Source organism: Camponotus vicinus, unplaced genomic scaffold, assembly GCF_025532165.1.
Source record: "Camponotus vicinus isolate PSW18456_S1 unplaced genomic scaffold, iyCamVici1.0 SCAF_1, whole genome shotgun sequence".
In the NCBI taxonomy this organism is placed as follows: Eukaryota; Metazoa; Arthropoda; class Insecta; order Hymenoptera; family Formicidae; genus Camponotus; species Camponotus vicinus.
Window position 1 is genome coordinate 29,944,031 of NW_028141945.1, and position 22,005 is coordinate 29,966,035.

At 29.3% G+C, this 22,005-nt stretch overlaps 2 protein-coding genes across 2 annotated transcripts in view; one reads left to right on the plus strand and one right to left on the minus strand.

The window, feature by feature from the left end:
- Positions 1 to 22,005, minus strand: part of Ns4 (Nucleostemin 4) — a 219,442-nt gene that overhangs the window by 2,078 nt on the left and 195,359 nt on the right. The window contains exon 2 of the mRNA XM_083109481.1: positions 428 to 540. Coding sequence (XP_082965607.1) covers positions 428 to 518 — 91 coding nt within the window. The 5' untranslated portion in view covers positions 519 to 540. The remainder of the gene's footprint in view (positions 1 to 427; positions 541 to 22,005) is intronic.
- LOC145976651 (protein-lysine N-methyltransferase SMYD4) lies at positions 9,267 to 13,247 on the plus strand. The gene is made up of 11 exons (XM_083107931.1): positions 9,267 to 9,738; positions 10,054 to 10,297; positions 10,473 to 10,650; positions 10,756 to 11,104; positions 11,197 to 11,446; positions 11,538 to 11,872; positions 11,978 to 12,051; positions 12,147 to 12,259; positions 12,334 to 12,649; positions 12,752 to 12,914; positions 13,032 to 13,247. Exons 1-11 carry the CDS (start codon positions 9,578 to 9,580, stop codon positions 13,174 to 13,176), a joined length of 2,328 nt encoding a protein of 775 aa, XP_082964057.1. The 5' UTR covers positions 9,267 to 9,577; the 3' UTR covers positions 13,177 to 13,247.

The window sequence follows — 22,005 nt, forward strand, 5'->3', positions numbered from 1 at the left end:
TAATATATAAACATATATATTGTTATTTTATATATTTTATAATAATAATCATAAATTGCTATCTATCACCATAATTAAATAAAATATCTACAGGATCAAAATGACCTATATCTTTAAAAATTAATAATATAATTCTATATTTTAATTTCAAAAGCACAAGCAAAAATTCTGTTATCTTTAAATTTACAAAAATTACAAATTGGTGTAAATCTATGTTTACATTATATTTGATATATAAAAACAAAAATTAAAAAAAAGATTTACCGACATGAAGAAAGAGAGGTAAAAAAATATATCAAAATATTTGTATAACATTTTATATAGATAACATTTTAAAAACAATAAAATCGTTAGAAATATCGGAATTTCTTATTCTAAACTTTCCAAATGTCACTAAAGTCTTTAATAAAGATATTAACATATATACCGAACGAAGTTCGTTGACGTTGTTTTTTAATCTGCATTTGCAGCTTCTTGGCCTTGCCGGTGAACGGAGTTTTTCGTCTTCCCTGAGGCATGTTTCCGCAATTTTAACTTCTTCTCAAATACTCAATTCGACAATCGGATGTAATCGAATGTGACTTATATATCAATTTATTAATCTCAACTTTATAATCAAAACCGTTATATTAACGCTAGTATCACGTTATTCGCAGCATGACGAAAGTCCATCACTCGGACTGCGTTCCAAAATTCACTGCCAGTACTGAAAATCTATAGTTTATGTGACGTACATTATAGATTTTCAGTACTGGCAGTGAATTTTGGAACACAGCCTCGGTAAGAAAGTAATCAGCTGATCGCCCAATCGCGCAGAAATGCCAGATTAGACGCAACAACATGCTGTAAATGTCCCCTCCACACGTTTACAACGTGTTTACAATGTGTTATAACGTTGCGTTTATAATTTGGCATTTCTGTCTTACAATATTAGCATTATATGAAAATAAATAAAGGCAATATCCAGACGAAATTATAAGAAAAATTGCATATCCGATTTTCGATGTATTACCACGGAAGCCTCTGATTGGTCAATCCAGTAAAAGACCTTAGGGCTCGTTCCCACTGAGCGCGTCACGCGTCGCGTCAACCAGCATGAGCCAGAGAGAAGACTGAGAGATGTCATGGCCCGCTTTTAGGTGATCCCTGGAAGCGATACTCCCTCTGTAGACATTTAAAACGTGAACATGAACTACAAAGCCAATGTCCACGAATGTTCTCAGAGGGTAACATATATGTCTCTCTGATAATATAAATAATATAAATAAAAATATAAATAATTTAATTAATAATAATTTATTATATAAAAATATTAGTATGTTCTCTCTTTACACGCTATTATTTATTTATTTATTTATTTATGTGTGTTCTTTTTCTTCTCAACATCATTTATTTATTTTTTATTTATTTATTTATTTATTTATTTAGCTCGCTCTAAGTCAGTCTTCTAAAATGCAAAACTAAATATTATAGAATTTGACTTTGAAAATAAAATAATCGAATAAATTGAAATAATTAGCATAACGAAAGGTTCCGTGATAAGTTATTTAATAAATAATCAATTTTAATTAATTAATAAAAATACTTCTATAATTTAATATTCCGCGTTAGCGTATATTTTATAATATATAAAATATTTCGGCAACGAATTATCGATAACACGGTGTTCGACTTTGGCAATACAAAAAATAAACAATAGCGCGCTATGTTAAAGCTTTAATATTAAAATTAACTATATTTCGACCAATGCTTTAAATTTTCTCAATCCTTGTTATTAAACAATGTACAATTTAATCGAAAATCGATTAAATGATAGAAATCTAAAATATTAAATAATTACTTCGATCGTTGCGATTTTTACAGACAATAATAATTATTATAATATTTAGAGTCACAAATATATTTCATCCGTGTTACTTTATCGTTCTACTTGACAATCTAAATGTAATTTGGATTGTGAGAGAACACGAAGTAAATCAATCGAATTATAGATGCAAATAATTAGCATAATGAAAGGATAAATTGTTTAATAAATAATCAATTTTAATCAATAAATTAAAATACTTCATTAATTTAATATTCCGCGTTAATGTACATTTTATAATATATAAAATATTTTGGCAACGAATTATTGATAACACGGTGTTCGACTTTGGCAATATAAAATATAAACAGTAGCGCGCTATGTTTCGGCTTTGTCTTTGACTCTCGAGTAATAAGGTAGTGGTGAGAAACGTTTCGTATTGTATTGTAATTTTTTTACTAAACACGATTACGATTAGTATCGAAACATAATTTGCTTTAAAAATATTAATATAAATAAATTAAATATAAATAAATATTAATATATAAATTAAATAAATAATAAATATTAATATAAATAAATTAATTAAAAATTAATTCACGACATGAAACTGTATCGCAACTATAAATCTTTATCGAATCGCAATCATTCATTACCGTGATTAAAAATTGAAACAAAATATACATAAAAGGGGATAAGAGACTTAATTATGTTATGAACTTTCGATCATTGATGCTTATTATATTTCATTAACAATATTAGAATTAATTATATTTCGACCAATACCTTAAATTTTAACAATCCTTGTTAATTAAACAATGTACAATTTAATCGAGAATCGATTAAATGATAGGAATCCAAAATGTTAAATAATTGCTTCGATTGTTGCGATCTTTACGGACAATAATTATTATTTCAATACCTAGAGTCACAAATATATTTCATCCGTGTTACTTTATCGTTCTACTTGAAAATCTAAAAATAATTTGGATTATGAGAGAATACAAAGTAAAACAATCGAATTATAGATGCAAATAAATAGCATAACGAAAGGCTCCATGATAAATTGTTAAAAAATAATCAATTTAAATCAATAAATTAAAATACTTCTATAATTTAATATTCCGCGCGCGAATATTTTATATTACAGAGAATATTTCGGCACGAGAGAATTATCAATAACACCGTGTTCGACTTTGATAAACAGTATCGCGCTATTGTTAATACGTTACACGGCTTTATTATCATTCGCACAATACCTTGAGCAATAAAGTAGTGACGTTTCATATATTATCAAATTCTTTCTTTACATAGTCGAGCCTGGCGATATAAACAGTACCGCGGTAATGTTCTTGACTTACGATCATTCGCTCAGTGGCTCTTGAGCAGTGAAGTAGTGATGTGAGACGTTTCATATATTATCAAATTCTTTCTCTAAACACAATTGCAAGTGCAACGAGGAACTTTTCGTGAATAAGTGTAAGTGCAACGAGGATTAAAGTGCCACGAGAAAAGAGCGAAGGAAACAAAAGAAAAAAGGAGATTTTGGAAGTGGATGGATCAATAAGATATGATGTAAGTCATTAATATAAATTATTTATCACATTCATTATTTATTATATTGTTGCGTCCCCGCGTCCCGTCTCGCTGAATGTATTCGTCACCCGTTGAATTCTTTCGAAGAAGATCGTTTTCGCGCGCGTTGTCAAGATATTGTTATAAACAACGACTGTCAGAGAGTCTAAGCCCAGCTGTCAAGTTGTGCGGACGCGCGTCTATTTGTGATCCGTTTTACGATTATTCTGAATTCTTGTATGTTACTCGCGATTTATTAAAATTCTTGTGCACCTTAAATCGCGTTATTATTTACGAGTGTACGAGCGTCAGCGTATGCTAAGTATTTTGCCGATTGTTTCGCGTGCGTTCGATATATATCACGTTCGATATATACCGCGTTCCGCGGACGCAACAATATATAAATTATTTATCAATAATATATATATTCAAAATATACATATTTCTCGTTTCGTTTTATTTCTCTGATTGTGATTTAATAGTGATTTTAAATTGTATAACATATATAATACATAAACTTATAAAAAATATTCCATTTTAGTTTAAAATAATTAAAACATTTATAAAATTTTTTATTAATTAATATTTTCAGATACTTTTATGTTTTATAAAACATTTCAAATTAATATATTTATTTAAATATTTCATGTATAAAAAAATAGAAATTTTTTTATTTATCATATTTTTAAAAGTTTATTTCTAAGAAATATAAATTATTTTGTAATTACGCAGTTTATAATATTAAAATATATCTATTTAAAAGTAAAAATGTAAAAATTAATTGCGCGCAATAATTAGGTTTAAAATCAATTATTTTGAACATTGCTTTGTATAATAGATGTTCTCTTATCCTTTATATTTTTATTTATCATTCATATTTGCGAATTTAAATTTATGTACTATATTACAAAATAAATTTCAAATTATGTATTATATTATATATAAAATTATATATAATATAACCCTCCCATGGGGTACACCTTGTCGCGGTGGGAGGGCTTAGTACTTGGATGGTGCCTTAAGGTTTATCTTAAATTTTTCTATTTATGATAAATCTTAAGGTGCCTGAATGGGAAGCTAAGTACCCTTTCGCGTCGTCGGTGCCGTCAACGTACCGCGGACGGCAAGCGCTTCGTTACCGCGTTTTCGCGTTGTAGTATTCTCGCGTCGTCGCGTTTTCGCGGAACTTTTGGACTTTTCATATGAAATCCCAATTTCATTTATTGTCACGAGTCTCTACTTCCGATGCCAACTAACTGGGATGTTTCGAGTTTGCACACGTTGCTATGCAACGTACACTCTTGCTTCGTGCTTCGTCAAGTGATTCGGCCCGAATTAGTTAGAACTCGATCGATTGCTCGGGATGGTCGTCAATGGGTCCCTTCTCTTTGCTCGTCTACAGCCACACGCACTGCGTGTGTTAACCCTGTCGAGGAGTCGAGTGAATTCCCCTAGGCACGATTTTCGCTCGGTAAAAGGGGTTGCCTCCCCATTTTCTAAATTGCTGAATGTTAGCATTTAAAAAATGTGGGTATCCTCTTCTTTTGCCGTCTACTAGCCTGGTGTAGCATATAGCAACCGCGAGAGGCATAATATGTCCGGGCGGAGCACCTGAAATCGTGCTTAGCGGGTCCAGGTTCGATACGAGATAGGATAATTATGCGCGAAAAAGAGTTGGTGAACTTCATTTTCCTCTATTTCCGTCAATCGTTTCGTCTTCTTTCCGGTTTGGACTTAGTCCTTGCTCGTTGTATCGTTGCAATCCCGACCGGTTGGCTCGAAGTTGATTCTCATAAGTGAAATGGGATTTTTGCTCGTACCGAAACCGGGAGAGCCGTCTAATGTATAGGTATACATATTAAGTATATCCATCGCGCGATCAAATATAAAATTTTTAATATAAGTTCTTCTACAAAATTATCGTTTTAACAAAAGATTTTTATCGCTGTCCCTCTCGTCAGATAATATTCCTAAATATTGCTAATTAAATATAAAGAATTATCGAATAAGAGTGTGAAGATTCGATGTGATAAGTCAACGATTAAATATTAGCTTCACAAAATTTAACGATCACTTTCGATATTATAGAATCGCGAGTTAATTATTATGAATTTAATAATTTGTTTTTTCAGTTATATTTATACTTACGAATTTCGTATCGGAAAATATTCATAAATAAATTAATAAATTACGGTTGCGAAATCACCGTGTTTTTCCCGCGTTCTTTTCGCATTCTTAGACGAGATTGTCGTTTTAATAAAAGAGTTATCGTTGTTTCTTCGGTTAAATAAACGTTAATAAAAATTGCGTGGCTCGTACCGCCGAAAAGTCGAAACGATTTTCATCATGGAGAATTATTTCTCACCGGTTCTTGTGAGATCCATTCGCGACGTCTAGTTCGGTGGCCTGTTAAAAATTGGGAATTTTTATTGTAAGATTGGAACTAATCCCAGGTTTTCCTGGCAATTTCCGAAAGCAATGATTTCGGTAGTAATTTAACGTCGATACGCTTCTTTAACGTCGAATTAATTTAAATAATATATATTTAGATGAGAGAAATGTATCTTTTCTTTTCTTCGTTAAAAAATGTTCTTCATTATTAGGATTGGTATCATTATTGTCTATATAACGCCAGAAAGATTTAATAATAGATTAAATATGGATATAGCGTTGTGTATAAATTTTAATTTTTTAAATAATTTCATAATTTAATTAATTTTTATTAATTTTTGTGATAAAAATGATTACGAACAAATATATTTTATTAATTATTAATTAATTTGAAAAAATTATTTAAAATACATGCACAAATTAACGTATCCAAAATATTTTTATAATTTTTGTTAATATAATATATTATATATACGCGAAATATTATACATGAATGTTACATAAAATGTGCGAGTACTTAAAAAGAGACGAATCGAATGGGTACCCCTATATCAGTAAGATATTGATTAAAAGAAAAAAAATTATTAATTTAAACGTTACAAGAATAAGAATCTAGATAATTAATCTAGAATTAATTATATATTTAAAATTATTTCATTTATTTTATTTTGAACACTATTCGAATTGAAATTGTTTAAATCTTGCTGTTATCGGGTTCGATTCGTCTCGCGCGCGACGGTACCCCAAATTATGTGTTCGCACATTTAACACAAACTCCAATAATGCATGTATTTTATTATTTATAAATATAATCGTTCGTAATCACATTTCGATAATAAAGGTTATATCCATTTAATTTTCAGTAAAGAAATATATTTCTTAGTAATGGAAGAACATGTTTTCTGACGTGAATATCAATTTCGCGAATTGAAAATAATGACGAGGGATATTTATCTTTGATTTAATACTGAAATCATTGCTATCGGGAATAGTCCGGAAGATCCAGGATTCGTTCCCTCCTACAGTGAAATTCCCGACGTTCAATGGATCACTTAACTTTTCTTCGCAGATTGATCTTGCGAAATCTGATGTAGAAACAAGATGTTAATCGTTCTCCATTTTTAAGATCGGTCCTCTTTTTATCGGATATTACCAGTATGTCACTCGCGTATCTGCAATTGAATATTTTGAATATTATCGATTTATTTATTCGTCGCGGTTTATCGCGAATTTTAAATCCCGATTTATCTTATAAAAATTTGCAAGTAAATCGGTCGGTGAATTATATATTCACAAACATTACAGACCTCAAATAATTGTTGAAATATTTTTGGTTTTTTATACTTACGTGATAATAATTATATCGCGCTCGTGTCTATTGAGAGCTTCGATCATTATATTTATTCGTCGCGTTTTCTCGGGAATTTTAAATCGCGATTTATCTTATAATTTAATCGTTGACTTATACATTAAAGCTTTGTTTATCTTTTCACGTCTTTGAATATTGTTTTTAATAGTTCGTGCAAAATGCTGGTAGTGCAAATATTTTCTTCTATAATTTAAAAGACGATCGATGACTATATTAATGACTGTTTTAATCGTGATTCTTTACATTATTTAAATCTTATTAAACTCTACTATTACATCGATTATTAAAGGGACTTTGAAAATCATTCGTTCCGTTATTTTCTATTAAACGTGGCCACAACGCGATTTTTAATTATATTTTAAAACTTATAGAGCTCATTTCTTCTGATTCAGCTAATCATGCGCGAAATAAGATATGTATTTTATTCTCAATCGTGAAATTCGTATAAAGTCGCGTATTAATCGCAAATAAATCGGACAATAAATTTTATGTTCATAAACAATACGGATCACAAATGTTTGCTAAAATATCTTCGTCTGTCAACATTTGTGTGATAATAATTATATCGCACGCGTGTCTATTGATGGTTTCGATTATCATATTATAAAAATTATGCGTATCTCGCAATCGCGCGAATATTCCGATTATTGTCGATTTATTTATTCGTCGCGTTTTCTCGCGAATTTTAAATCGCGATTTATTTAGTAACTTGATTGTTGATTTCGAAGTTTATTCTATCTTTTCATTTTGAATATTTCCTTTGATAAGGATTCCTCTACACAAAATGCGCCAGTAATGCAAATATTTTCTTTTACAATCGAAGAAACGATCAATAATTTTATTAATGACTCTTTTGATCATGATTATTTACGTTTATACGTTATTTATATAAAACTGATTAAATTCTATTATTCTATATCGATTATTAATAATATATATCGCGTAATTAATCATCATTAATCAGTCTTGTCTGGTCTACGTAAAAATTTTTAGTAAATTTTATATTATACGTATACTTTGGACACTTTCGTGTAATAAATTTTATTTTGTATTAAGTTTAATATTATAGTTTATATTAAATTTGTATTATATTTTGTAATACATATTTCTAATGCATTGTATTTTATATATTCTGCATTAAATTTTGTAATATATATATTTGTAATGTAATTATTTTTATATTACATAATTTAATATTTTGTAATGTGTTTTTTATGTAATTGCAAATTAATTATAATTTACGTTGTATATATTATAATTATGTAATATATATTTTTTATATGTATTATATATATTCTCTGTTTAAAAACTTCATTAAAAAAAATAAAAAAAAATAAAAAAATTTTTCCTCCTTAATTTTTCCTCCCCTGTATCTCCGCCTTAACGAAGGCATTTGCCAGGTGAGGAGGTTTCAGTACTCTCATGAACCTGAGAGCTATGCCAGCGGTAACATATATATGCCGATATTCATATAGTCTATTCTTATATTTAAAATCATTTGGACAACGTATGGGCACACATACATACACATATAGGTAAGTAATTTATAAAAATTATTTTTATAAAAATTATTATTTATCATATTTATCTATTATTTTCAAAATAATGATTGTTATACTCTGGTGCTACCGGCATTTCGTGCACATAGCACGGAACAAAACCAGAAATTGTGCACATTATATATTACCCTCTGAGAACATTCATGGACATTGGCTTTGTAGTTCATGTCCACGTTTTCAATGTCCATAGAGGGAGTATCGCTTTCAGGGATCACCTAAAAGCAGGCCATAACATCTCTCAGTCTTCTCTCTGCATGAGCCAATCAAAACATCCCATTGTAATAATATGTTTTCCGTGTTATTACAATGGGATGTTTTGATTGGCTCACGCTGGTTGACGCGACGCGTGACGCGCTCAGTGGGAACGAGCCCTTAGGCAGCGATCGCGTGCAATTGATTGGTCGATTTAGGCTGTGTTCCACTTAACGATCGCAACGCTCGCAGAATCATCTTATCCTTGTTGTTCGCTAAAAGTTAAACAAAGACACATCATGTTTACGCCGCGATCAATGTGGAACGCAGCCTTATTTGGGCAGCTATGCAAATTATCTGGGAGGTCTTTAAACTAGTCACGTGTTCTAACTTGTCAAAAGACGTTACGTATGTGACATTTGCACCTTCGCAATCTCGTTCTTTCTCTCTCCCTCTCTTTCTCTTTCTCTTTCTCTCTCTTTGCCCTTGCGTGAACGAGTACGTTTTTCAAGTGTCGGAAGTGCGAGAGGTTTAAGGAAACGGAAGTGGCGTGTGTGTTTGTAGTTACTGCCAGTTCTGCGTCAATAAACTATCACGTCGTTAGATCGTCACCAGTCGTCACCAGCGAGTAACGTTGAAGCCACGTTGTGTATTTTTTCAAGAAAAACTTGTATTTACCTTTCTATTATGTCGACTGCAAAAAACGTGCTCGAAATGAGTTGGGACAACGTCGTCAATTATTTGCAGTACATTTCGGAACCTAAAAAAACGATACCTCAAAACGGCATAAAAAATATGAAATGCGAGAGTGAGCTAATGTCTCATTTATTGACCAATCAACAAATTACGTGAGTATAGATATGTTTCCTCCAAAAAAAAACATTTTGTAGTTTGATTGCAATTTGCATTGTCTAAATTTCTAGACGCTATATTTCTAACAAGAGAATTGAGTTTATAGCGTATATATATTTTTACATTGAATTGCAAACTGAGCCATCTCTATGTGCTTTGTAATTATTTATATTAATTAATTATATAGTATACTTATGTTTGTTTATTATACTGTAAATTGTGGCTTTCCTAATTATTTGTCAGTTTCTTAATTATTTATTATAATTAGTAATAATATACTCGTGTATAATATAGTTTTAATTACGATGCAGAAAATGTATATCTTTATGGCTGAGCAAACTTTACGACAAAAGAGAGATGAGAAAAGAAAAAAAAAATCTGGAGACATCAATGTTTTACAAGTCAGAAGGGAACAAAGAATTTCAATTAAAAAATTATAACACATCACTGAAATTATATACGAAAAGTGCGATATACGCTCCATCAGGTAGCATAGATCTGCCAGTAGCAATTGCAAATAGATCAGCAGCCTTGTTTTATTTGGAAAGATGGCAAGTAAGTAAAGGAATTGAATTATATTCAAAGAGATCAGTGTACTTTTGTTTTTTATATTTTTAGTTATTTATTTAATTCATAATTTATTTTGTTTATGGTAACTACCTAAAAGTTATAAGGTTATACTTATAACTTTTAAATAAATGTAAATGTAACTTATGAATCTTGTGCAAAGGATTGTATCAAAGACATCGAACTGGCAATCAAATTAGGCTATCCGGAAAAATCACGGGGCAAATTATATCTGCGTATAGTTGAGTGTTATTTGAAGCTAAATAAAAAAATACTAGCTGCTCGAATTATTTCTGAATTGAACAATTCGAATCAATACGATATGACAAATGAACAGAGAGGCAAGTATTTACATATATTTATATATATCTGACTTAAAAAGAAAATTCTTTATTATAGGCATCTTTTATATTTCTAATATAATCAAGAATGAATAAAATTTATAGAGCGATTACAGAAAATGAATGAAATAAAACTGCAATCTTTAAATGCAATTGATGACGGGATAAACGATGTAAATCGTACATGTAACATCGTAAATGTAACAGAATCTCCTTCACAACCTAAACTTAAACGCCTAAAATCTGGTGAAAATCCTAATTTTCGATCTGCATCAGCGAGTATAGAAGTGAAGCATGCGCCAGGAAAAGGGAGATATGTTGTAGCTAATAGAAATATCAAAAAGGGTGAAACTCTTTTCATTGAAGATGCATTCACCTTTGTGTTAGTAAATAACAATAAAGACAATACTCATTGTCACAATTGTTGCAAGAGCTACCTCGATGTTCCTGTACCGTGAGTTCTATTATTTTTTGCAATGTGAGGAATAACAATTTTAAAAAATGTAAATATTGTACATTATATATAATATTACATATTACATACAGATGTACAGAGTGTGTGGACACTTTGTTTTGCAATATGAATTGTTGGGACGAGGCATGCTTATCTCATCATCGTTGGCTATGTCTTGCCAGTCAAATGGGCCTTTTGCGGCAGATTGGCATAACACATTTGGCTTTAAAATTATTGTGTGTGTGTACAACTACAACCAACAATGAAAAATTTAATGATGTACAACAGCTAGTGACCAATTTTAATAAACTTACGCCGGAAGACGCTTTTTCGTATGGAATTGTGAGTTATATGATTTTTACAAAGATAAAATGCATAAAACTCATATATAGACAATTTTATTGTATGAACTAAATTATCTCTTTTTTTTCAGACGGCCATTATGCTTACATTCTATTTATCAAAATATACAGATTTTTTTGAAGATATCAATTTAAAAGAATGTTTAGCATCAAAGTTTTCCAATGATGATTTTAACATTAAATGTGACCTTGTAACAGAAGATGATAAACGATTGTATGTAAGTTCTTTATTGTTTAGACATATACTGCAGCTTGTATGTAATGGACATGCTATCACGAAGATAAACGTGACAGTAGATGATCATGAAAATAAACTTCTTATTGAGGAACAAATTAGAATAGCTACGGCGATTTATCCTTCTGCAAGTATGATGAATCATTCTTGTGACCCTAATATAATTAATAGGTAATATATAGACATTTTAATTACAAGAAATAAAAAGAATTACTTCTATATACAAAATATAGATACTTTCTATTATTTAAATATCATAATACTATTACTTTTTAGCTTTTTAGATCAGACTTTAATAGTTAAAGCTATACAGGATATTAAAGAGGGTGAAGAAATTCTTCATTGTTATGGTATGTTAAAAAATTAATAATAAAAATTTATAATAAATTTTATTATATTCTCTATTAATATTAAATTTTTACATTGTATTATATGTGCGAGACAGGAGTCGATTTCAGAAGAATGCCAAAAGCAGAAAGGCAAGAAAGCCTGGAAAGTCAATATTATTTTACATGTAATTGTAAAGCATGCACGACGCCAGAATATGAAAATTTTATGGTAAATTACTTACTATTTTTACATATATATTCAAAATTTTACATTGATTTATAAGAGCTTGATTTCTTTAAAAGAAAAGATTTACTGCGATAAAGTGCCCTGAATGCAGTGGACCATTATTATTATGTGATGATCATGATCCTCCGATGCTTTGCTCAGATTGTGGAGCAACAGTTTTTGAATTAACTTATATATATAAAGCAAAACAAGCACAAGTTTATGCTAAGAATTATTTCAAAGAAGCAGAATATTACATAAGGGAAGGAAACTTGGAAGAGGCAGTTGTTGAATTAAAGAAATGCTTGTCTCTTAGGAAAAACATTTTATATAAATACCATGAGGACATTATTATAACCTTGGATTTGTTGGCAAAGTTATATATTAGTATAGGTTTGTATTAATAACTTTATTTTTTCTTTAAATGAGAATAAAAAAAAGCGTTCTCGTGAATGTTACTTTAACATATATTTATCGATTACTTTTTGGTACTAGATCAACGATTGCCTGCCATTTATCATCTTGAACATACCATTGTGGCGATTGAAGAAAGATATGGTTCTTGCAGCATAGAACTTTGCAATGAATTAAATAAAATAACGGATATATGCATTACTTATTTGCAAATGGAATCTAACACGACATCCAAATTTTATAAGTATATCATATTTTTATTATTTATATTATTTTATGTAATATAATGTTTGGCGCACATTTTACACAATTATTTATTATAATGTACTCATTTCATGTTTATTTATGTATTTTGTTACAGAAATATTTTGAAAAAAACACGACGATATTTAAACAATGCTCAACAAATCCTGGATATCGTTTATGGTCCATGGCATGAAATTTATAATGAAATTGAAACAAAGATGGCGATTCTTTTCAATATTTTACAAAATTTTAATGTCTGATATATATGTAATCAATCTGTAATGTGTGATAGATGAGTAAATAAAAAATGCACAGAAAAATGTTCCTCATATATTCTCAAAAGCATAGTCATCTTTCCACACATATTTTTTAGTATATTTTAACGAGATATAACATTTTGATAGTGCAGTGTGTATAGAAAACAACTATGTTGTCATTATTTTTTACCTTATAGCCTTATGCAATCTGTTCTCGTTTATTTAATTTTCAATTTATTTTAACAATTTTATAACAATCGTCTCATGTTTAAGAAAAAGAAGAAATACGAAAATTATCCATTGTATTATAAATTTTTATTTTTCCAGATTAGAGAGAGATAAGACTTAATTAAAGTTGTTTTTTTAATATAATAATGCATAAACAATTTCTTTATTTATATTTATGCTATGTTTTGATAAGTCAAACTTTATCTGTATCTCTTTTATGCTACCGTTTGAGATTGTGTTTAATTTTCTTCATTATCATTTTCGGCCAATTTATCGCTACCAAAACGATTGTTATTTCTTCACAGTACAGGGCAATATGAACGTAAAGAGCTAAACATAAAACACAAGAAGATAGTTCGGAATTCTTTGGCTTCTCTGAATTGGATCGTTATCGGACTCGATCTTCCGGTATTCTATGCTCCTCCAATTTCGAAGTTTGGCAAGGAAGTAATTACCGAGCTATGTAACAGAATTCCCTGTATCAAAATCAAATAGCATCGTCGAATACCTTTATCGTCGCTGCGAATTAGTTATTAACAGGTAATTTATTGTACTTTGCGCGTAGTTATTGTGAATAATATAAATATCGAATAAAAATATTATCTGTCATCAATTCAAAGATCGATGTTTTCTCGATTACGCATTGAAAACTATCGGCATTAATTCATTTATAATCTTTTTTAATCATCAAATGTGGAATTGGTTGAGGAGAATTTATATTTCGCGAAATTAAATATTGTGTTTTTGTAATTGAAAAAATATATTAAGTAAATCCGATTATTTATTTTTCAAAACAGTCCATAATCTCAAAATAAGATGAAAGGTTATCATTTACCATACAAACATTAACACATACATATAAAATTAAAAATAATATGCGCAAAATAATGTTATATTTAAGTAAGAAATCTAAAATATTGAAATTTAATCTGACATATAGTAAGAGAAATAATTGTCTAAAAGTATCGAGAAGAAAGAAATTATAATTTATTATTTTTGTTGCTTTGATTAGTTGTTGAAATAATAAATACATATTGTAAAGGCAGGCTCATCATTGCGATATAATTGCGCATTTATCTAAAATTGATTAATCATTAATCATATTATGACAATATGAATTATTTTTCGATATTTATCGCAATTGCGTTTTGAAAAAGAATTCCATAATATACGGATCATCTTGTACTAACAAGATGATTTGTGTCAACAATCATATGATTTCGATATAATATAATAATATGTATAAATTTAGACTGAATATTTTATATGTCTCCTTGCATTTTAAATTAATTTCGACGATTAAGCCAATATTGTATTTATTAAAAAATGTAATTTATCCTACTTTGATCAAGAAATAATTTAAATTTTTTATTGACTAAATTAATTTAATATATTATTATTTTATATAAAATTTTTTTATATTCCGATAAGATACATCTTATTTTAAATTTGCGATTTTTTAATTGCAATTTGTTAAATAATACACGACATAAGCATATAAATGGCATGCAACGTGCGCTTTGTAATATTTCAATATTTGTAAATTTATCTCTTGTGAAAAAGAAATATACTATATCTCAGGAAAAAGAAGCGTAAAAATATTTTAATTTAGTTTCTTTCTGGGAAAGATAGATATGGGAAGATAGATATTTCGGGCAGAATTTCACATTCAAGAGGTACCTATCCACGATATGATTCTCATTCATCTAGGGAATGTAAAGAAGAACCTTCGCTGTCGGATTTTTATTCGTTGTATAAAAAAGCTTTTACTTGGATTGTTAAATATTAAAATTATTAATAGTTGTATCTATTCTGCATGACACTTGCTTTTACACTCGCGGCACTCGACTTTCGCGACACGGGTTTCACGTCCAGCTTTTATGAATATTACAAATATTGTCTCCAGAAACATTGCCACGCATTTTTTAAGCTTATTGTCCTAATACATTAGCTTGAGCTACATATGTCGTAAAATCATGATAAAGAATATTATTCGACGTCTAATCACGTGCGCACGTTGTGTAATTTTTGTCTTTATCTAAATTTTCGTTCTATTATATGAGCGGTTTCATTTTATTAAAATCTCATGCATATTAAACGTAATCATTTATAATATATTTAAATACGTTTTATAAATATTTATTATCATAGCTGCTGTTATTTTCGGAGCGTATGCACGATATTAATTAAAACAATTCGCCATTTGGGAACTTTAATTTTACTGCACAGTCGGTGGTATATACAGCTACTCTCGAGTCTATGAGCTCTACTTCATTAAAAATACATCGAAGTGCATTCTCTCCACTGTGCCGAGCAGCTTCATTTGCAAATGGCTCCATGCGTCACTGTGTAAAATAAAACACGACATCTCCGGTTATATGCATTACCATTGCGAGCGAATAAACCGATAACTTGACATTGGAATGGAGGAATTCTTCATTAGTATGCTGTTCCGGTGTGACAGGAATTCCTTACGCATCCGCGGACAATCCCGAGAGGCATGAAAAGTGCATAGAATGTAATTTCCTCTTAGCTTTAATGCGCACCCGAATGGAAACGATAATTGAATTTTTATGCTGTAGCTGGAGCATCATTGTTAATCAGAATTATTTAATAGGATTTAAAAGAAAACCGACAATTTCTACCAATGGCTTAGCATCTAATAACATGTCTTGTAAAGTATAATAAAAATTTGTTGGATGTAAAAGAAAAGAAAATTATGTTGTATCTACATAAAATTCAAGATCGAACAATTTTATTTTTTATTTTTTATTATTATGTAATTAATTTAACTTTTTATTATACTTTTACAATATATATATTACATTTGTTCTAGTTTTGATAATTTTTACGAAAACTTATACAACACTTGATCTTGATAGGTGTTATAGAGAGTTTATTCTTGAGTAACATGCAATCAGGCGGTGCTCTCTTACATATATAATTGTTAATTAATATGTATAATGTTATAATTGTTAATTAATATATGTAATTGACTAATTAATGATTAATTAATTGATAATTAATATCTTTAATTTTAAATTAAAGATATACGTATATAGCTAAAACTAAAACTGAATATATTGTAAATTTAGAATTGCAAGTTTAAAATTATTCAAACTCAAAAATTACCGGTTAATTCCGGTTAATACCGGTTAATTCCAATATATTACTTAAAAAAGGATGAATACTTTACATATGTCAAAGTCAAAATAATCCGCGTGCTAGAATTGCAAGTTTTTGTAAAAAATTATTTTAATTTAATTGAATTTAATTTTTCGGTTAGGTTCAAACCAGGACACAAAGTGAGAAAAATTTAGCGTTTTAGTAATTGATTACAAATACCTAATATTACGTTGATTATAAATATTTAATATTGATATTTTTACATTTATCGTTGCTAAAAAATATATATATCTTAAAAGAATGCTTAAGAAAATCGTCCTTTTAGCATCTCTCAAGCATTCTGGCTAAAAAACGGGAATATAATTATTTTTTTATCGGTCGGTCAGATTTAAAATGCCAAATAAATTCGTTTACTTTGAACCTGTATGCAACAGGACATAATATTCGGTCGAGACATGTTGTTTCTAAAAGATGAGCGAGATTTACATCCTTGCGATTCCTATCTCGTCTCTGGGATATTCGGATAAACAGACTTGTGTGCAAAACTGTCGCGTCCCTCAGATACCTGGGGCGCTCCTTGAAATCCGGTATTTCGCGTTCGGATTTGCTTCGCTATCGTGTTTCCCTGGAATGTACATACTACCACACCGACTACATCGAGAAACATTCGATGAGAAATTTACAGCCGGAAAATGTGTGTGCAACGCATATTTTAAACGACATATTGTATTTATATCGTGCAAAGGTACTCAAAAATGCAACGCGGTTTATTACTGTCGCATTGATTGCATATTGCTATCGATTTATTAAATTAATCGAAGCATTTTTGGAGAGTAAAATTGAAGATTGTTTCATATCAAGTTCACGGCAAGATATGCATATTATATATGAGACACATTGTTTGGATTTCGATTTTAGTCATTTTATTGCTATTTGTAAAAGGAGATTTTGTATTTGTTTTATATTTTAATTATATTCTTACAATTAATGAACTTATTAAAAATAATTAAAATGTAATAAAAACAATGTGAAACTGTGTAATAATATCTTTTTATATACATTTAGCAGAAATGTATTTAGACTCTCGATAATCTTTTTATTAAAATTATTGATGAACAAATAATGATAAAAAATTTTGCTAATTAATTGTGTCAAGGTGTGTTAAATATTTGATTTATCTTATAATTATTGTTACTTTATTTACTTTAATAAATTATTTTAATAAATCACAATATAATATATAACTTTCTTGTTTTATAAACAGTACTGTAGATAAGTACTATATTTTTCATAAATATTTTAATCATAATTGGATATACATACTGATTTAGAAAATGAAGAATTTTTAAATTCATAGATGTATATGGATTTCGTCATATATAATTGTCTTAGAGCTTAATAGCCCATTGAAATTGGACACCAGTGATTGATCGAGTAGGTCTTTCAATACTCAGATCATTAATCGCACATTAATCCGCATTCGGATTATGCTAGTGCGCCTTTCGCGTTTTAGCAGAACAATTACTCAGAAGGGGAAGATTAGGATGATTATATATGTAACAATCGAGGACTCAATCATCTTGTCCTAGCAAAGCTACTAGACGGAAGTACCGTATTTAGTCTAAGAACACTGCATGTATTACAATATGACAGAGAGAGAAAGAAAGAGATGTTTTATAAAGGAAAAATTTTATTTTTGTCATCAAAAAGCTTTCTTTTCGCTTCTTACTTTTTTATTTAAATAAATGTTGCTGATGCTTGGGACTGTCAAAGTTGGGGATTTTATTGATCTAATCAATTATTAATTTTTATTGATTTAATCAATTATATTTTTGTTTAATTGCATCAATTAGTTTTACGTTCGCACATGTGTCTTCCGATTCCACGTGAATTCGACAAGTACGAACGCATAAACTAATTTGCGCGAAATAATAAATTTTTAAACCATTTTCTTTTACCATTCGCGGTCGGACTAAGGGAGGTGTCAACCGTCGCTAATTTACGGGCGCGTAATCCCGCTAGATTGGTGGGATTTATCGTCGGATGGATGCATAAATCTCACGGCGAGCGATTATGCGGACTTATCTTCCTGGCGGCCCGCTAAATTCGCGAGTAGCGATATCGCGAGTCGTGAAGGGCCGGTTAAATATGCGCGGTTTTAGTCTCGCACGATGTTGACGGCTATAGGTCCAATTCCGCATTAATTTCCTGCTTTAATCCCTTTCAGAGCAACTGTTTCGAACGCTATTATTTTTGTAAATATACAGAAAATTACGGTACTTACCTACATTTACTTCTCATTTACTTACATTTTTGCCACTATTGTATATCCTCATTATATCAAAATATTTTAATTCCTTTTTATTTTTTCCACGAAATTTATATTTCAATAAATATTTTTTTGGTTAAAGAAGAGATTTTTTTAATAAGAATTCAAATAAATATTAATAAGCTACGAATATTATTACGTGCCTAAATTTTACGTGATATATAGAAACATATATCAGTATATTCCTTGCGCTAGAAAATGATAATGAATTATATATAAACAGGTTTAATATTATATACCGTACTTTAATATTATATATCATATTATAATATCCTATAATAATAATTTAATAATGTACACAAGAGGAGAATGTAAATAATATATTCAATAAATTATAATTCTTTATAAAATTTATTAGTAATTTCATCAAAAAAATAATATTTCTATACTAAATTTTCAGCAAAACACCACGAGCATTCATTAAAAAAATTTTTGATAAATTAGTACAAATTCGACTGTTTTTCCTTTGACGTTTAATAATATCCTATCAATGCATAAAAAAAATAATATGTCTAGATATTATATATTTTTATACCTATATTTATACATTTTCTATTACAATATTTTATTTTTTATTTAGAACAATCATGTAAATATTAACTATAATTTCAGCTTTGATAACATATTTATTAAGTACACGATCAGGAAATAGATAATATTTCTTGTCATAGCATAGTGATAATTTGTCGATTCGGAATAAATTTTACAGGAAAACAGGTACATTTGCAAATTATTTATAGTCACAATTCCCACTCAGCTAGTTAGAGTTCTAGCCGAGCGTATGTATAAAGCGTAGTATGTATATATTACTTGCTTGTTTTAATCTATAAATAACTAAAACAGAACCAACCATGCTGAATATACGTATGCCATGATCAATAAACATGCAATCATGTTCAACTACATTTGCTCTATTTGCTGATACAAGTAGCGAGTTGTCTGCATATTCCGTATCTTCCTAAAATTACCATATAACTAATTACCATATTGAACTTTGGCCACAAAGAATTAATGAATATAATATATATAAATTAACTTGGTGAAAATTCCAAACTTATTCTTTAAATCTTCAAATAATATATATATTTGAAGAAAATATAAGTATAACCCTAATAATAAATTCATTTATAATAACTGTAAGATAATAATTTAATGGATTTTTTAATTTTACCAGAATATATCTGTAATGCATATTGAAAATTAAAAGTTTACTACGAGTAAATCGCGATCTCATATGCCTGCATTGTAAACTGATGTATGATAGTGATAACGAAAAAAAAACGTTTACAAGCAAACTCTTTAAAATACGAAGCTTTGGCGTAAAAGCAAAACTATTCGCACAAAAGAACGCGCCTTTGCATAATGTTCTTACTTTTAAACGGAAAATTTAGCTTCTACCTTTCGCTAACAGCATTTGCATCACTTTTAATCGTACACTTCATTTACATTTCAGTCATTACACTTTTTTCATATTAGAAAATTTCCCAGATATACAAGAGATAATTGAAAAAAATTCGATAAATCCGTTTCTTCTAAAAAAAATTAACGAATATTATTTTGAAAATAATTTTATTAATTATATACAAGTTAAATAAAGAAATTAATCAAAAACAACTTTAGAGAGGGAATTTTTATGTCGTAACAAATATAGGGAATCACCGATTTCAAATTTAACACTAATTCATGAAAGGTGATTCATGAAAGAATGATATCTCTCCGCCAATGGCGACATTCATCGTTAATATTCTTACTTTGCGAGGGGTGCAATCGAGGATTGGTATGAGGCAGGCTCGAAAACAAGATAATCATTCGTATTGACGAGTATTCGAGCGAATTGGCCTATCCGATTTCGCCGGAAACCGGCGTCATGCTATTTGCGAGCCGTACGATTCAAGCTCACTCTCATTCGAGGAAGCAATCGCAGTTACAAAACAAGTCGCTATCTAAATCACCGAGAGCGCCGAAAGCTCATTTATGTGCATACAATTACGTCGCGCCGCACGTTTACCGTTGGAGAAAGTTCTCCGATTGCTCTCGCTGCGATAACGTATCTTGGACCACGTCCCATCGAAAAACTGGGATGCCATATACAAATAGAAACAAATACTTTTTACAAACTTTGGAATTTGTACGATTAATTCGAAGTCGACCTTTCCTTAACAAAGATGTTGAATTAATTTCCAAAGAAATTAGGAAGAGTGAAAGAGAATAAACTCTCGCGAATTAATCTTGTTAAAAATTGACAACAAAATAATAATATCTAATTTCAGATAGACTTTTGTTTACTAAAACTTTCATTTGAAACATATTAATATTAAATATTGGAAAATTAAAATAATATCCTTGACACATATCACGCATATCAAAATATAATTTAATTTATAAATTGGTTCCGATGCATTCCTTTGTATCTGATGTACGAAATAATATTTATTAATTGGTTAACAAATCATGGCCGATGAAAATTACGTGGAGAAAAATTCAAAAGATAATTTATCGCGATCATCGAGGCTAATTAATTCAGTAATTTTCTTCTGGATCAATTTAACAAATGATATTACGACACTAATCAATTATTTTCAAATATGTGTTAACAAAAGCGTTAAAAAGACAAATAAAACTTAGCGAAATTGTAAAATATATTCTCCGCGTGTTGAAATATGAAATATCAGTTGTTCTTTCGTATTTATACAGACTTGATTTCAAAGTTTCAAGGCACTCGGGATCAATTAAAACTTTTCGCGTAATCGTTAATTTAAAACACAGGTAGATATGTATCTCTTGAGAAAATATATGCTGCAGGATGGTATAATTCCTTCTGGAAGGTCATAAGATCTCTATTTTGAGAGATAGTCACGGTGGCAATGCAACCGACAGTAGTTATGGTCAGCATATATACAGACATGTAAAAACACAGCCAAAGAATTGCCGGGCGTATTTTATACAAAATTATATCATATACATTTTAGTCTCATAAATTTATAGAAAAATGTAAGACAATATTAAAAATTAAATGCGCGAAAATATATTTACAATATTTCTCTAATTATTTAAAATTATATCATATATATTAAGCATTGTATTTTATAGATACATACATATATAATTAATATGTATCAAAAGATTCAATTTCAAATATATACACATAC